Source organism: Gadus chalcogrammus, chromosome 9 (assembly GCF_026213295.1).
Source record: "Gadus chalcogrammus isolate NIFS_2021 chromosome 9, NIFS_Gcha_1.0, whole genome shotgun sequence".
Taxonomy (NCBI): Eukaryota; Metazoa; Chordata; class Actinopteri; order Gadiformes; family Gadidae; genus Gadus; species Gadus chalcogrammus.
The window spans coordinates 24340242-24358410 of record NC_079420.1 but is presented as its reverse complement, the minus strand read 5'-3'; the positions used below and the strand labels follow the sequence as shown (position 1 = coordinate 24358410).

General features: G+C 45.4%; 1 protein-coding gene across 11 annotated transcripts in view; it reads right to left on the bottom strand.

The window, feature by feature from the left end:
* Nucleotides 1–18169, bottom strand: part of LOC130388607 (pleckstrin homology domain-containing family A member 7-like) — a 153130-nt gene that overhangs the window by 47703 nt on the left and 87258 nt on the right. For all 11 annotated transcript variants that reach the window (XM_056598010.1, XM_056598004.1, XM_056598014.1 and 8 more), the window contains 3 exons: nt 17749–17875; nt 13435–13539; nt 79–151 (listed from right to left, as the gene is read on the bottom strand). In XM_056598010.1, the coding sequence (XP_056453985.1) occupies nt 79–151; nt 13435–13539; nt 17749–17875 (305 nt within the window). The remainder of the gene's footprint in view (nt 1–78; nt 152–13434; nt 13540–17748; nt 17876–18169) is intronic.

The window sequence follows — 18169 nt, the reverse complement described above, 5'->3', positions numbered from 1 at the left end:
ATCCACAATGAGTCACTTTGGATAAAGGTGTCTTTAGACATAGTGTAGGTCAACCCTCTGTGCTATACGTTAGCTTACCTTTGTAGTAGAAAAGACAGTAGTCAGCCAAGACAAACCACTTTCTCTTCCAAAGACGCATCCCTGTACTGTCCTGTAGAAACACAAAGAAGGACAGACTGATGTTCAACTGTTCAAATACAAATCACATAACTCCTTTAGATTTTCAGCAATTAAAGGTATCATATCAAGGTATTTCTGCTGCTAGGTGTTGCGCGATGAAAACGCACTATGATTTTTTTTTAATAATCCTTAGTTTGCTCACATGGGGAGGTAGCATTGGGTCATGGAAGAATCCTATGAGCCAAGAACTTTTGTGCTTAATATTTCAGTTGGTTTTGCTAATCCTAACTGTGTTATTGTTAGGAAGTAGTGGCTTGTGCAAGTTACGTAATTTCCATACGTCACAATTTGGCTGCTAGAGCTACCTTGTGCACTTAAACATTAAATTCATTGTCGTGCTCGTGCGCGAAAGCTGCAGGCTGCCGGTTACGTTGCTCCAGCCTTTGAGTTCGCTTTTTTTTAACTTTCTTAACTTTTAATACTTTTGTTCGTTCTAGTTTGTTTCACTTCTAACCCGATGAAGTCCTACCCTCTCTAACGAGGCTGCTTTTGAGGGTTTTAGTGCTTTTTTAGTGATTGTTTTTTATGCCGCAGCAACAAGCTGCCTTTGTTTACTCCGGGGAACAGCTGTTTGCGCTAATGCCGACCGGCATAGTGGACAGACCAGCTGATATTCCACCTGAACTCTGGAGGAAAGCTCACCGGGGATGCAGAGGAGGGAAACAATGTCGTGGGATGAGAGGAGGGTCGAGACGGGAAGGGCTTATGGATAGGAGAAGATTTAAGCCGTGTCTCCCCTCGGTTGTTATGGGAAATGTGCGGTCTCTTAGCAACAAAATGGACGAGCTGACAGCGCTGACGCGGAGTCACCGGGAGTACCGGGAGTGCAGCCTGATGTGTTTTACTGAGACATGGCTGCACAGGGACATTACGGACCAGATAGTCTCCGTGGATGGCTTCCACACCATCCGAGCTGACCGGGATTGTATTGAGAGCGGTAAGCGGAAAGGAGGGGGGGTTGCCGTTTTTGTAAACAGCAGTTGGTGCAATCCTGGTCACATCACCATTAAAGAACAGCTCTGTAGCCCGGATGCTGAACTGCTCGCCGTTGGACTTCGTCCATACCATCTGCCTAGAGAGATCCCGCATGTTATCATTGTTGTACTGTACATCCCTCCCTCTGCAAACCCAACATCTGCCAGCAGCATCGTCCACACCACCATCTCCAAACTCCAGACTCAACACCCCAGTGCCCTCATCATCATTTCGGGAGACTTTAACCACGTCACCTTGGATAGAGTTCTGCCAACCTTCAAGCAATATGTGAGCTGTCCTACCAGAGAGGAGAGGACCCTGGACCTGATGTATGCTAACATTAAGGATGCATACATCTCCTCTTCTCTCCCCCCTCTGGGCAGGTCAGATCATAACCTGGTTCACCTCAAACCCTGCTATGTGCCGCTGGTGAAGAGGAAGCCTACGACCACAAGGACTGTGAGGAGGTGGTCGGGGGAGGCTTATGAGGCACTGCAGGGCTGCTTTGAGGTGACTGACTGGCCTGCACTCTGTGAGCCCCACGGGGAGGACATTGATGGGCTTACAGAGTGCATCACGGACTATATCAACTTCTGTGTGGACTGCAATGTCCCTGCTCGGACTGTTACCTGTTATGCCAACAATAAGCCGTGGATCACAAAGGACATTAAGGCCATCCTGAATGAAAAGAAGAGGGCGTTCAGAGATGGCAACCGTGATGAGGTGAGGAGAGTACAGGTGGTACTCAAACTTGCAATCAAGGAGGCAAAAGGCAGATACAGGAGAAAGCTGGAGAATAAACTCCAGCAAAACAACATGAGGGATGTGTGGAGTGGTATGAGAAACATCACTGGGTTCCAGAAGACTGGTGGCATGGGGTTGGAGGGCTGTGTGGACCGGGCCAATGAACTGAACCTATTTTTCAATAGGTTTGATACAGCGGCCCCTCCCCCACAAGACTCTTCTGCTTGCTGCCAAACACCTACTGCCACTCCACCTCCCCCTACTCCTTCTCCTTACAGACCTCTTGTCTGCCCCTTGACACCTCAATTCACTCCTACCTACTCCACCCCTCCTCCCTGCTCTGCATCATGTCCTCTACAACCTGAGGACCTCACCCCTCCCCCAACTGTCACCTCTACAGTGTCCTTCACGCCTGACCTGGTGAGAAGACAGCTAACAAGACTCCACTCCGGCAAAGCTGCAGGCCCCGATGGTGTGTTGCCCAGGGTGCTTAAAGCCTGTGCCTATCAGCTGTGTGGAGTACTGAGTCTGGTCTTCAGCCTGAGCCTGCACCTCCAGAGGGTCCCCGTGCTGTGGAAGACGTCCTGCCTCGTTCCTGTACCTAAGAAGCCGCGTCCCAACGGCCCTCAGGACTACAGACCGGTGGCCCTGACGTCCTATGTCATGAAGACCCTGGAGAGGCTCATCCTGGAGCAGCTAAGGCCTATGGTCAGGCCCTTCACTGATCCACTACAGTTCGCCTACCAGCCCCGCCTGGGAGTTGAGGACGGCATCATCTACCTGCTGAACAGAGTCTACACTCATCTGGACAAGCCGGCAAGCACTGTGAGAGTCATGTTCTTTGATTTCTCCAGTGCCTTCAACACCATCCGTCCGGCTCTACTGGGTGAGAAGATGACTGCGATGGAGGTGGAGGCCCCCATCGTGTCCTGGATTGTTGATTACCTGACGGGCAGACCACAGTACGTACGCCTACAGAACTGTGTGTCTGACAAGGTGGTCAGCAACACTGGGGCCCCACAGGGGACTGTCCTCTCTCCCTTCCTCTTCACCCTCTTCACCTCAGACTTTAACTATTGCACTGAGTCCTGCCACCTTCAGAAGTTTTCTGATGACTCAGCAATAGTTGGCTGCATTGAAAAGGGGGATGACCGTGAATACAGGACTGTTGTGGACAACTTTGTCACTTGGAGTGAGCTGAATCACCTACAACTCAACGTGACAAAGACGAAGGAGCTCATTGTGGATCTGAGGAGGGAGAAAACAGCAGCTGTGACCCCTGTTTCCATACAGGGGGTCCCAGTGGACACTGTTGAGGAGTACAAGTACCTGGGGGTGTACTTTAATAACAAGTTGGACTGGTCTAGAAATGCAGAGGCTGTCTACAAAAAAGGCCAAAGCCGACTCTTTTGCCTCAGGAGGCTGAGGTCCTTTAACATCTGCCGGACGATGCTGAGGATGTTTTACGAGTCTGTTGTAGCCAGTGCAATCTTCTTCGCTGTCACATGCTGGGGCAGTGGGATGAGGGTTGCAGACACCAACAGACTTGAAAGACTGATTAGGAGGGCCGGTGATGTTGTGGGGGAGGAACTGGACACCCTGACGACCGTGGCAGAGAGGAGGATGCTGTCCAGGTTTCAGTCCATCTTGGACAATGTCTCACACCCTCTCTATGACACACTGGCCCTGCAGAGGAGCACCTTCAGCAGGAGATTCCTCTCACCCAGATGCACCACAGAGCGCCACAGGAAATCTTTCCTGCCTGTGGCCATTAAAATTTACAACGCCTCCCTTAGAATGTCAGACACCGTCCCTCTCTGTAATCTCTGACCTCAAACAAGGACTATAATTCTTGCACCTTTTGCACAATACTGTACAATTATTTTTGTACAGTGCTGTCTTTTGTGTATGTATGTATGTATGTATGTATGTATGTATGTATGTATGTATGTGTATATGTATATGTATATATATATATGTATGTGTATATATGGTGTTGTATATATATTTATATTGTCCTTAAATTTTTTATTTGTATTTTTTGTTTTTCTTAGGTTGTATCTTTTATCTTTTGTGTATGTATGTGTATTTATGTTGTATGTATATGTATATGTATATATATATATATGTGTGTGTGTATGTATATGTATATATATGGATATGGATATATATGTTATATTTTATATTTTATTCTTAATATTTATTTATTTATTTATTTATTTATTTATGTATGTATATCTGGAGTTCGTGACAAAAATAATTTCCCTCTGGGATTATTAAAGTATTTATCTATCTATCTATCTATCTATCTATCTAAAGGCTAGTCATTGCTAGTCAAACAATTCTACCAGCTACTGCTCTTAAACGAAACTCATGTTAAATAAACCATTTTAAGCAATGAAAATAATCTGAGTCATAACACACACATACTGCTACTCAATACAATTCCATTTCTTCTTTTTCTTCTTTTTTTTTTTACATCCAAGACAAACCTTATTGATTTTTAAAATACAGTACAACAATCTTCAATATCAAATATCATCAAAATGACATTATCAATAGGTTAGTCACCCATCTACAACCTCAAACTCTGCTTCCTGACACCATTAGTTCAGTGCAACCATCACTAATACCATCATTACAGTTAGGCCTAAATCTCAATCATCCCATCACCATTAATGTTAATGTTATCACCAATAATATAATTTAATGGCCCTATAATTAATTTAGTCTATAGTTACAGTTTTCAAATCCGTTTTTTACAGTCAATATCACTATCTTCTTTTTTTACTCTCAATCCATTACACAACCTCACCAACGAATGGGTGGTGGATAACTATCTATGGCTAGGACCTCGACCAACCGCTTTACCCAGGTAGGTCCACGTCCCCCTGGCGAACTCACACTTTGCCAGGTTGACTGTGAGGTTGGCGTGTGCAGGTCGAGTGAAGAAGTGGCGAAGACGTTACAAATGTTAACACCAGGTGGCGCTATGTATCACCACGTAGTCCAAATAGGCTGCACAACCGTCCAAATTTGCAACTACCTGATTCATAACGTCTTTGAAACATAGTGGCAGCGTTACGTAGACCGAACTCCATGACCATGGTCATGGCAGTCAACAGTACTTGCAAATATCCTTTTAGTAAGTCAAATTTAGTGGCAAATTTAGCTGACTCCACTTGGTCCACACAGTCCTCCATTAAATATCACAGAGGCAAGTCCCCTTTTCACAATCACGGTTAAAGTAGGGCTTAAGCAGATTTGCGTCACATAGTTTTGTCCGTCTTTTCCTATCTGCCGTGGCCACTACATAATTGTAACTCTTGGCGATTCACTTTATATGGCCATGCAAATTTTGCTTGAAATGGAGAGTGTATGACAGAGGGCCCTATTTTAACTGTCTGAAACGCAAGGGTAGAAGCGCCAAACGCAAGTAGCTTTGTGGCCGGTTCTATGGCGATGTTTCTATTATACCAGCGGTTAAATGACTCTTGCGACGCAAATCTAAAAAGGGTTGCCCTGAAGTAGCCTAATTACCCGTAGGTGGGGTTTGGGTGTAACGTACAATAAACCAATGGGAGTGCCATCTCCCATCCCCTTTAAGAGCCATGAGCGCATTTAAATCTGACTAGTTGATGTTTTGACTTCAGAAATACTGAGTCCTCAAATAAATTTCGGCTAAGAAAACTTAACACACACATTATATGCGGTAACTGTGGTTCTATTTAATGATGTACCCAATACATTAACAAACATCGTTTCTTACCAGTATTTTATGCATTATCGTTATCAACTTGTGTTCCTAATGTGCATGTGTCCCCCCGTTAATATGCCCCATGGACTGTATTATACGTTACTGTTTAGTTTGCGTGTGTATAAACAGATGGATGCACATACGCACGCCCGCATTCATTAATTATTTTACATATACACACACACGCGCACCCGCATTGATTCATTATTTTTAACACTCACTCACGGTAAAACAGTATTTCTCACGATCAAATACCCTACTCATCAATCCTAAAAGTTATGGGCTTGTACACGATGTCTGTGTCAAGAAAATGTGTGTTTGCTGTACGGTGTTTGCAGATGCATTGATTTAAAAGTTATTACTTATTAACTTTGTATCAGCTGTTCATTCCCAAATAATTTACCAAGAATGTGTGGCTACTGGCTATGAGATAAGCAAAGTGTATGCGCGAGGTGCACAAGCAACATTATGCATCAGCCCTTAAAATAGCATCTGAACAACGCGCCACTGACTTTAAACCAGGTATTTCCTGGTTTGTGGTGGAATTGTTTTTCTGAAACTGCAAAATAGCACCAGGGAAGGTTTGCACCAGAACACGCGTCCTCCTTTCGCTGAACCGCCCCTTGGGGCGCAAGATCATTCCCTAATTTAGCGACGTGTGGCGCAGGAGGGAAAAGAATGCTCTGCACCAGTTGCAAACTAGTAATGACACATGCGTTGGTGTACAAAGTCAATTCCGCTGGATGCAAGAAAGGGAATGAATGGCCATCATCTGGTCCCCAGGTTTGAAAGGGAGACACATAGCCTTTGTATCGAGCAGTTGCTTAATTTTCACTTGCGCTTTTTGCAGTTTCAACATTGCCGCTCCCCCAACAGCATATAATCGTTGCCTGAATCATTAACGTAATCAGTCAGTCTGCGGCGGCTCGCTACTTACACTATCAATCAATAATGCTACTGGACCACGCACTGTATGGCCAAACACAAGTTTGTTTGGTCTAAACCCGGTGCTTGCCTGAGTCACCTCCCTAACCGCCAGCAGCAGCCAGGGGAGGCCGTCTTCCCAATCGCTGTCTAATTGTATACAATACGCTCTCAGCAGTGACTTGTACGTTTGATGAAAATGTTCTAAGACACCTTGACTCTGGGGGTGCCGAGCCGATGACTTATTGTGCTGGATCGTTAACAAGCGCAATATTTGTAAGAATGTATTAGACGTGAAATTTGTACCACAATCCGACGGTATCACTTTAGGCGGTCTGAATATGGAAATGAATTGGGACAGCGCTTTAAAAACAGGCTTGACCTTGATTGAACACAGAGCATACGCTGCGGGGTAACTGGTTGCTTGACACATCACTGTTATCGGCCGAAGAGATACAGGCATAAGCGTCTGGTTTGGCTTACCGGTTAATTGACAAACGACAAACGTTTTCACGTGAGAAGCGATGTCTCGTTTAACTCGAGGCCAATAACAGTAGCGCAGCATTCTGTCATACGTCTTTTTGATTCCCATATGACCCGCATCATCATGGGCCGTCATCAAAACTATTTTGCGCAGTGATGATGGCACTACCACCTGCTAGTCATATACATCTGGAAGTCCGCTGCGCGGTAGACATTTACGCCTTAGGACATTCTCTCTTACCACATAACAATGCATGATATCGCTGTTTTTAATGGCATTCACTCTAGCATATAGAGACTGTAATGAAGTGTCAAGATTGTTGCGCATCAATCAGCTGTTTTGCGGAATCGAACAAGCAAACCAGGCAATGGTGGCAGCGCAGGCAAAGGTCACCATCACCTGTTTTGGCAGCATCACGCGAAGCAGTGCACAGCAGACACAGGATACACACATGGAGTCTCACACACATCAAAGAGAGAAGTAGTTTAGATTCATCAACACTAGGCGATACATTGGCCCATACTCTGGACTTGGCCAGCCCCTTAACAAGAATCATGGCGGTGGCATGTAACGGATGCTTAATGGAGCGTGGGAAGTACGCAAGTCGGAGTCTATATACGAACTATGCAAAGGCACGGGCAAAAACATTTAGGTTAATTCCACGCAGTAAAACAAATCGGAAGCAGACGAGAACGGGAAAACTGTTTGGAAGATAAATGATTCCAGCAAACCAGTATCGCAAAGTATTTAAATCGGCATTTTTTCTCTATCAGCGCTTAGTGACACAGAGCCATTTGAAATAAAGGGAGAAAAACTTGCTTTGAGGTCGGACTCGCTCACGTTAATCAGCTTACTAAGGAGAGATATGGCCAAGGCAGAGCCTTGTGCTGCGTCTTTGGTCTGAGTCGAAGTACGGAATTTAGCCTTATATTTTTGTTATTTTCTTTGTTCTTTTCAACTCCTCACATTGCCATTACGTATGCCCTTATGCCTAGGCAGAAGTAACATATTTTTCCACGGACGAATAAGAACGACTCTCGGGCACACCAAGTGCTGCATAAGCTTGGGCCGCACGGCCACTCGGAACATACTGCAGCATTAAACGCGCGTTGCATCAGGCCGTTTATGCAGATCAGCCAAACGCTCTATTTTGCAATACAGCAAGACTCTTCAAATTTTGGTAGAAGGCTTACGTTTCTCGTGACATTAATATTGCCAGCATTAACAGGCTTAGTAGGGGTAAATTACCTCTTCAATTAATGCAAAGCGCTTGTGTTCAAGTGCCACTTTTTCGCGTGAAAGCTTGTTTTGCAGAGTTAAACAACGACACTTGATAATGTCCCACAAGTAACACAAGCTGTTCCATTGTAAATTCATCGAAAGCATCCACTGTGGGAGTGGAAAAGAAATGATGAATCTCAGCCATGGCTTTGTCTATTGCGGGCACTACTGCTACCAGTAGTTTATCAGCTGTTCCTAAAATAAACCAAACAAAAACATGCAACGCATAATCCAACCCATGTAAGAATGCAACACAGAGTTCTCCCTAAACATTTACCCCCCGACTAATCAAACCTACCTTCTGACTGTGTCCGAGAGCCGGGGATTAGCAAAAAGAAGCCAACCCAACTAAAGTCAATTCAGCTTTCATTCCACGGCGGCGACCACCAGCCCAGACGCAGTCGCTGGAACCTAGGCCCAAACGCCGGAGCTTTCTAACTCGGGAAAACGTTGCTCTGCAATTGTTATCTTGTCACATAAGGGCAAAGTTCGCCTACAATCAAACAAAACAAACGATGCATCCGAAAACACATCTGAAAGTTAGAAAGTTGGTAGGCTATTGAACAGCTATCGGAGAACACTAAGGATCAGACCTACCGTGCCCGACAAATACATTTAACGTTACTAAACCATTGTTTAACAACTTATATCGCACACCTCTCACCCTCCACAAAAAGAAGAATGATCTCGCCTCAGTAACAACTTAAGCAACGTAAACAATAAAGGAGTTACTCACGTTATGCGTCCATTCATTCATAAAATAGTATGACGAGCCCCCACAGTGTCACGGCCTAGGATAACCTTACAATGAGGGAGGACAGAGGCATGATACTATTTAACAAAAATTTAGGTTTATATCAGCATGTCTCTCCCATAAACAACTTTGTAACTGAGAACTTTGAAATTTCACCTTAAAGAAATACACAAAATGGTCAAAAAGAAGATGTTCCAATCTCAAATAATATAAAGATATGTATCCAGCTGTTCTGCCCTTTCTATAAAACACACAATTAAAAAAATACATATTTATTTTTTTTAGTGCTGTCAAGCGATTAAAATATTTAATCGCGATTAATCACATTAATGTCATAGTTAACTCGCGAATAATCGCAATTTTCTTTCTACTCTAAATATCCCTCGATTTCGTGCTGCTAGCTTTTTAGTGTGATCAGAGAGTGTTGAGAAGGACAGTAAGAAGAGAGACCCGCAGTGAATTCAACCCGGTCCACTTGACATCGGGTAGGTGCATGACAGTGGTAGGCCTACCGTGAAACTTCAATAGCCCAGGCTTTTATTTGTTTCAATCACTGAACTTTTGAACAAAACTCTTGCTCAGCAAAGATGGGAAATACAATAACATTTATTATTACATTGTCAAAACATTGTGGTGATCTACCGTCCTCCAGCTCCGCTTTGCGACTTCTACGATGACATGGATGCCCTTCTCAGCTGCTTTCCAGAAACGAGTGGCACACCACTCGTTATCCTGGGCGACTTCAACATGCTGCCAGAGAAGTTTCACACTGAAATAATCATATTTTCCGACACCTTTGACTTAACAATCACCCCTTGACCTCCCACACAAAGGGCCGCTAACCAACTTCACCTGATACTCACGAGGTCCTGCGGTACCCCGGTTCTCTCCATTACCCCGCTCCCTGTGTTTGACCATCGCTTTGTGGCTTTTTCTCTCCCCTTCTCCTCCCCCTCCTTCCTCCCTACTCCTCAAATTGTCACCGCCGCCGTAACCTGAAATCTTATCTATCCCTCTACGTTTGTCTCCACTTTCCTGTCCTCAATGCCTCACTTCTCTCAAACGCATCTCTCAACTTTCCACAGAAGAAGCCTCAGACACCATGCTATCCTCCTTCTCCTCCTCCGTGGACTCCCTCTGTCCCTTTCACTCCAAACCAGTGCGATCCTCGCCCCACCCTCGTTGGCTGTCCTAATCTATGTGGGTTTAAAAAGCAGAGTTGCGGGGAGCTGAGAGGAAATGGAAGAGATCAGACTGTCCTAATGATCTATCTCAATACCTTTACCTCCTCTCAGACTTTATCTCCACTGTGTCAACAACCAAAACTGCCTTCTACCGGACCAAAATCAACTCCTCCAACCTCCAACCCCAGGAAACTTTTTTCCATGTTCTTTTCCCTCCTCATCCCTCGCCGTTCATTCCTCCCTCACTGCTGATTAATTTGCTACATACTTTACCCAGAAGGGGAAGCTCCTTTTATACCCCTGCCACATCCTCCCTTACCCTATCCCCACCTCTATTTTTACTCACTTTAACCCTCTCTCAAAAGATGTCAACAGAATAGTTACGTCTATCCACACCACCACCTGCCCCCTTGACCCGATCCCCTCCTCACTCCTCCACGCCGTCTCGGGCGACATCCTGCCATTTCTCATTTCCCTTATGAACTCATTTCAGGCCTAGTTCTAGCATCCTTCAAGACTTCCATTATAAAGCCGCTCCTCAAGAAACCCACCCTTGACACCACGACATCCAGAAATACAGACCCATATCTCTCCTTTTATTCCTTTCTTAAACACTGGAAAGTGCCATCTCTAACCAACTTTCCTCCTATCTGTCATGCAACAATCAGCTTGACTCTCATCAGTCAGGATTCAAGGCCGCACACTTCAACGAGACAAGTCTCTCTTCAGACTCTCCTCATGGTGAAGGAGTCACTCCGTGCTGCTAGAGCCTTGTCCCTCTCATCATTCTCATTCTCCTTGACCTGTCCGCTGCGTTCAACACCGTGAACCACCAGATCCTCCTCGCCAATCTCGCCAAACTCTGCATTGCTGACTCTGCAATATCCTGGTTCACATCCTACCTGATGAATCGCACCTATCAGGTCACACGGAATGGCTCCTTGTCCAAACCCTGCAGTCTTGACAGCCTTGGTGTCCCTCAAGGCTCTGTACTGGGACCCATTTTGTTCTCCCTATATACCAGATCCCTGGGCTCTGTAATCGAATCATACGTTTTTTCCTATCACTGCTACGCTGACGACACGCTATTCCTCTCTTTGCCCTGCTTTGATAAGACCATGATTGCAACTGACATCTCAGAATGTCTGCCAGATGTCAGCACTTGGATGACTACCCATCACCCGAAGCTTAACCTCAACAAGACTGAGCTCCTCCTAATGCTAGGAAAAGATTGCCCTCATATGGAACTACGGGTCACTGTCGAGAACATCGCTGTATAAACATCACCAACTGTCAGAAACCTTGGTGTGGTACTGGAAAATCAGTTGTGCTGCACTGCGAACATCACCGTGGTGGCCCGATCCTGCAGATTGGCACTCTAAAACAACCGCAGGATCCATCCCTTCCTTGCGAGAGAAGCAGCTCAGCTCCTAGTCCAAGCGCTCATCATCTCGCGCCTCGACTACTGCAACTCGCTCCTGATTGGACTCCCTGCCTGTGCAATTTCAGCGCATCCAGAACGCTGCAGCGTGCCTTGTGTTTAACCTACCTCAATTCTTCCATGTGACCCCCCTCTTCAGGGAGCTCCAATGGCTCCCTGTAGTAGCTCGTATCAGAATCAAGACGATGGTACTGGCATACAAGGCAGTCAATGGAACTGCCCCTGCCTACATCCAAGCGTTGGACAAATCAACTCAACTACCTCAACTAGTAAAAGTCGATCATCAAAGTCAAAACTCTTCTCTGCTTTGGCACCGCAGTGGTGGAACGAGCTCCCTGCCGATGAAAGGACCCCAGAGTCGCTCACCAGCTTCTGCAAAAGACTCAAGACTCACCTGTTCAGAGTTCACCTAGACTCTGCATAGCCACCCCGTCCCACGCCTGCTACTTGTTGTGTTGTTAGTTATGGAGCATCTTATCCTAGCTATCTATGTTGTATATGGTGAATGGGATAACCTAGTGAATGTTAGTGCTTTGCACTTGGTTCTATGACCATCCTTATTTTACCAACAGCGATATATTGTTTCACTTTCTTATGACAAATGTACAAATAAGTCGCTTTGGATAAAAGCGTCTTCTAAATGCCCTAAATGTAAATGTCCCGCAGCATTAGACTATAGGATATCAGATATTACAGCGATGTGAGGGGAAACTGGAGCCCTAACCAGTGGTATGAGTCTGCGTGCCTTGCGATTTGAACCTGCCAGGAGACGGGCAGCAGCACGCCATTGTTTGGTCAAGACTTTTATACACAGTACCAATCATCAATAGCTCAACTAAAATCCTCTTAAACCGTAGACGTCTCACGTTTCAAAAAGTTACCAATGGATTACAATCACTTTTAAGTGTATCCCACTAGCTGTAGTGGGATACACTACCGGAAAATGACTTTCCATATGTCTACAGTTGTCGAAACTATTGCTGATTTTTGACCATGACCAATGACCATGTAGAGTGACCATGTGACCATGTAGAGTGTGGCAAATCGTGCTCTGTATGGGTTAAACTGACTTAACATAGACTGAATATAATACAGGTTATACTGACTAAACACAGACTGTATATTATACAGGTTAAACTGACTTAACACAGACTGTATATAATGAAGGTTAAACTGACATAACATAGACTGTACGTAATACAGGTTTTGCTTTTTCACACCAAAAAAGTCCTGGAGTAGACCGTGTTTCCCAAAGTGGAGGGCTACCACATTAATTACCCATAAAATATTAAACATTGCGATTCCATGCCCTTCAAATAATGTGTTGTTTGTGCAAAGATTCTATTCAACATCATGTCAAGAAACGATGAACATGAAATAGTCTGTTATGGGGCGACAGAGAACAGCTCTGTTACAACCAGTCTGTTATGAGGAGACAGAGAACAGCTCTGTTACCACCAGTCTGTTATGAGGAGACAGAGAACAGCTCTGTTACCACCAGTCTGTTATGAGGAGGAGACAGAGAACATCTCTGTTACCACCAGTCTGTTATGAGGAGACAGAGAACAGCTCTGTTACCACCAGTCCTGTTCCTCTCCGTAGTGGGAGGGCGTGCACAACCAAATGGGAAGAATGAAGAAATCATTTGACCAAGAACCACAGGCACGGGGGGGGGGTCAGACGGGTAACCCCTGGATCAGAGGAGCTGACCTGCTTGTAGAGCCATCCCCGGACCGCCACGGGGACATTGGGGTTCCTCTTCAGGGACTGCTGTCTCTTCCCAAAGCCGTGGATCTTCCCACTGGACCGTGAGCCCTGCAACCAATCAGCATGTCAATATCTACACTGAACAGAGACACACACAAAACGATATAAAACCAACACACACACACACGGATATGCATATATATGTATTTTTATGGATCTAGATATAGATATAGACATAGAAATATATATAGATAGACAGTATATGTAGATATATCTAGATATATATATATATATATATATATATATATATATATACACTTTATATCTATATGTAAATGTTTATAAGGGGTCTCTAAAGGGTTTTCCAAACCATGTAACATTTGCGTGCTGCTCCATGTAACGTGCTGCTCCTTAAAAATAGTGCTTTAGTGACAAAGGCATTCCCTTTCTGAAACTGTGGTTAAAACACATGTTTTATTGGAATATAAAAAGCTAAACTGTAATATCACGTTTGTGCTGTATGGTTGAAGTCAGTGGCTTTCAGATCCACTCTCTTGGTCCGAGTCTGACTTGATTACAGCAGAGTTTTAATGTAAAGCGGGTCCGACTCCCACACCTGACGAGCCAGGGAGCGCTTTAATATAATGAGAGGTAATGGCTCTGTGATGCCTTTAGGTCTTGATCTGTTTAATATAATGAGTGGTAATGTGATGCCTATAGGTCTTGTTCTGTTTAATATAATAAGAGGCAATGGCTCTGTGATGCCTTTAGGTCTTGTTCTGTTTAATATAATGAGTGGTAATGTGATGCCTTTAGGTCTTGTTCTCTTTAATATAATGAGTGGTAATGTGATGCCTTTAGGTCTTGTTCTGTTTAATATAATGAGTGGTAATGTGATGGCTTTAGGTCTTGTTCTGTTTAATATAATGAGTGGTAATGTGATGCCTTCAGGTCTTGTTCTGTTTAATATAATGAGTGGTAATGTGATGCCTTTAGGTCTTGTTCTGTTTAATATAATGAGTGGTAATGTGATGCCTTCAGGTCTTGTTCTGTTTAATATAATGAGTGGTAATGTGATGCCTTTAGGTCATGTTCTGTTTAATATTATGAGGTCAAATATTTCCTTCCTGGAACGTTAAAAATGGTGAATGTACCCGAATAAATTGTGAGTGTGTGTGCGATAAAGTGTGTGTGTGTGTGTGTGTGGGGGGGGGGGGGGGGGGGGTCCCCCTCCCTCCTACTGTACTACTGTGTGTGTTATTGGTTGTGTCTTTTGATGGTTGAGTAGTGGTTTTCCCGCAGGAGAACCAACATGTCACCCCCCTGGCAGGCTTCTGACACACTGAGCAGCCGTTAGTCACCGCTCACGCTCGTTAGTCCCCGAGCCCCTCAGCTCATTAGTCACCCAGCCCCTCAGCTCTCTAGACACCCAGCCCCTCAGACACTAGGGGTGGGAATCTCCTGGCACCTCACGACTGATTCGATTCCGATTATGAGGTCAACGATTCCATTCTGAAGCAATTATCGATGCATCTCGATGCAACAATTTTTTTTATGTACATTTCCATGCGGGATTTTCAAAAATATATATATACATCTGGGTTTGCTACTCAGAGTTTGCTAATCACTTCCTACTTTTGTGATGATCATTAAAGACTTCAACAGAAGAATTAACTTATCTAATATTTCATAAGTAATAAATATGACTTTCTATGAACAATGCAATGATCAATGCAGCTTGCATTATGGAATATGGAAGCATGCAAAAAATAGGTTTCAGTTTTATTAGGGGTCCAAGCCAACAGGTTGGAACCCTATTGTTTTTGTAAGGATTATTATTATTCCCAGCTAGAAGTGGTACCACAGCCCAAACCGTAAATGGTGCACACACGCCAATTGCATGACAAGATCCAGGTACGTGAGGTGACCGCAGACGACCAAATCCAGACATGCCGGCCACTAGGTGGCGCTATACCAAGGAATACGCGTTTGGGGCTATAACTCCCACACCGAACCTCCCACAGTCCAAAACGTTAGACACACAGATTCACTGGAGTCTGCTGCATCTTTTGGCATAGACCACGCCCATTTGCGTCGATAAAAAATTTCGGCAAAATCGCGAAAATCGCTAAACTGTATTTTCCCTACTCCTCCCACATTTCTTGACCAATCAACACCAAACTTTGCACACGACATCTTCAGACAAAAACGCAAAGAAATCGTCGGACACTTTTTTGATCCGACCTTCGACGACGAAACGGTAGCGTTTTGAATATTGGTTTATGAGCTAAATTAGACGTGGAAAATCAAAAATCCAAAGAAATCCAAAATTAGACATCGGATCAAGTCCACATTTTACAAACATGTTGGTGCTAACCTTAATGTCGTTCACTAGAAAATTCGGGAAAATTCGCCGTTAGGGGGCGCAATAAACGAGGAAATTGTATATCTTCTACAAAACTTCGCCATTAGGGGCCGCCATAAACGAGGGAATTGTTTATCTCCTAACTGGCCAAAGGAATGTTCTGAAAACGCGTTTGGGGATATATCTCCCACACCGAACCTCCCACAGTCAAAACCTTCGTATCCACAGGTTCACAGTAGCGTTTTGAACACATGCTTCGCGTTGTGCCGGCGAAATGCACATTTCTTGGACCCCTGCATAACTGCTTGCAGTTCTAGTTTTCTTTCTAATCTTTCTTTTCTATGTCATTAAAGGAAAAGCTGCTCTTGAATTAGAAAGAGTTCTTGTGTCTGGTTGTGAGTTTGCGCGCATGCTATGCGTAGGCTGAATCGCAATCGTGTCAAGACAAATCAGATTGGCCAATACACACTGAAGATAAATTCAATAATTTTAAAATTACAAGAATTATCTCTCTCTGGCAAACACAATGTTGCCGCAGGATTTTTTTTTTTTTAAATTCCGATTATTAATTTATCTGCATCGAGACAGAATCGTTCTAGCGAGAATCACGATGCATCGAAGAATCGATTATTTTTCCCACCCCTATCAGAGACCCAGCCCCTCAGACACCCAGCTCTCTAGACACCCAGCCCCTCAGCTCCTCGGTCTGCCTCATTGAGGTGTTGCATAATGAGGCTCAGCTCCTCCTGAATAAACAAGGTGCCAGCGGCTCCAGTCAGGGGGGCCAACAGGGGGCCATCAGGGGGCCAATAGGGGACCAGAGAGGGACCAACAGGGGGCCAACAGGGGGCCATCAGGGGGCCAATAGGGGACCAGAGAGGGGCCAACAGGGGGCCAACAGGGGACCAGAGAGGCGCCAACAGGGGGCCATCAGGGGTCCAGAGAGGGGCCAACAGGGGGCCAATAGGGGACCAGAGAGGGTCCAAAAGGGGGCCAACAGGGGACCAGAGAGGCGCCAACAGGGGGCCATCAGGGGTCCAGAGAGGGGCCAACAGGGGTCCATCAGGGGGCTAACAGGGGGCCAGAGAGGGTCCTTTCAACAGGCATACATATAAGAGACTCAGCAGGCATGTCCGGCCGTGAACCTACCTCCAGGTGGGCACCAAGTTCCCCTGGGGTAGGATGGAGGAGGTGGGGCAGAACAAGACGGCTCCCTCACTAGAGACAATCAACTGTGGATTTTTCCGTTCTGTTCTTCATGTCTCTGGCAAAAGATAATTTAAGAAGGAATGGCCAGAGAGCCAGCTACCCTCAGGGACCATTACACTTCCTCTACCGTACAAGAGACCCATAAACTATCAACTGTGCTCTGGATAAAAAGTCCAAGAGACCCGGAGATGGCTGAAGGCCCCCTCCTCCTCAGACCAGAGCAGGAGGGGGCATTACAGGAGGTGTTATTATGATCTCATATGAAAGCTATGAGGGATGAGCCAACCCACCGTGGGCTGTTAGTGTGGCGTGCCCCTGCCAGTGTTTGTTGAGGACAGCCAACTGTTCTAACATGGGCTTGTTTCTGAACTGCGCATTAGTATTAAAGGAGCGCCGACTGTGTGTGCTGGAGTACACAAGCTTAACGTCTACAATAAAAATACTACCTTAGTAAAGAGAAATACACACAAAGCCTCACACAAGCCCTGCACAGACACCCCCACACACACCCTGCACAGACACACATCCACACACACACACACACCCTGCACAGACACACACCAACACACACCCTGCACAGACACACACCAACACACACCCTGCACAGACACACACCCACACACACCCTGCACAGACACACACCCACACACACACCCACACCTAGACTTAAACACAAAAGCCTCCTCCCGTCCGTCCCCCACTAGCCCCCACTAGGGGTGTGTGTGTGTGTGTGTGTGGCTCACCTTGGCTGCGGAGTTGGTGTCCACGGTGGAGGAGGTGAAGGTGGTGGAGGACTCACTCACTGTGGTGCTGGACGGCCGGCCGGGCTTCCCTGCTGGGGGGAGGGACATGGTGAGGACTCCCTGCGGCCTGGAGGGAGACGGACAACATAAGACCATGTTAGGCCCGACCAAACCACCTGGATCACCCTAATCAACCACAACCCACATGGGACTGTTCGCATTCCTGGTTGTTATTGATACAGTGATGTCATCGATTGAGCTATCGAAATAGAACTGTCATATACATAGAGGACATCTCGACCTTGAGTGCCTTGAAAGGCGCCTCTAAATTAAATGTATTATTATTATTATCTCCCTTAACAAGTGGAGCAAGTTCTGTTTCCATAGCTCAATCAATGACGTCTCTGCATCAATTACAACT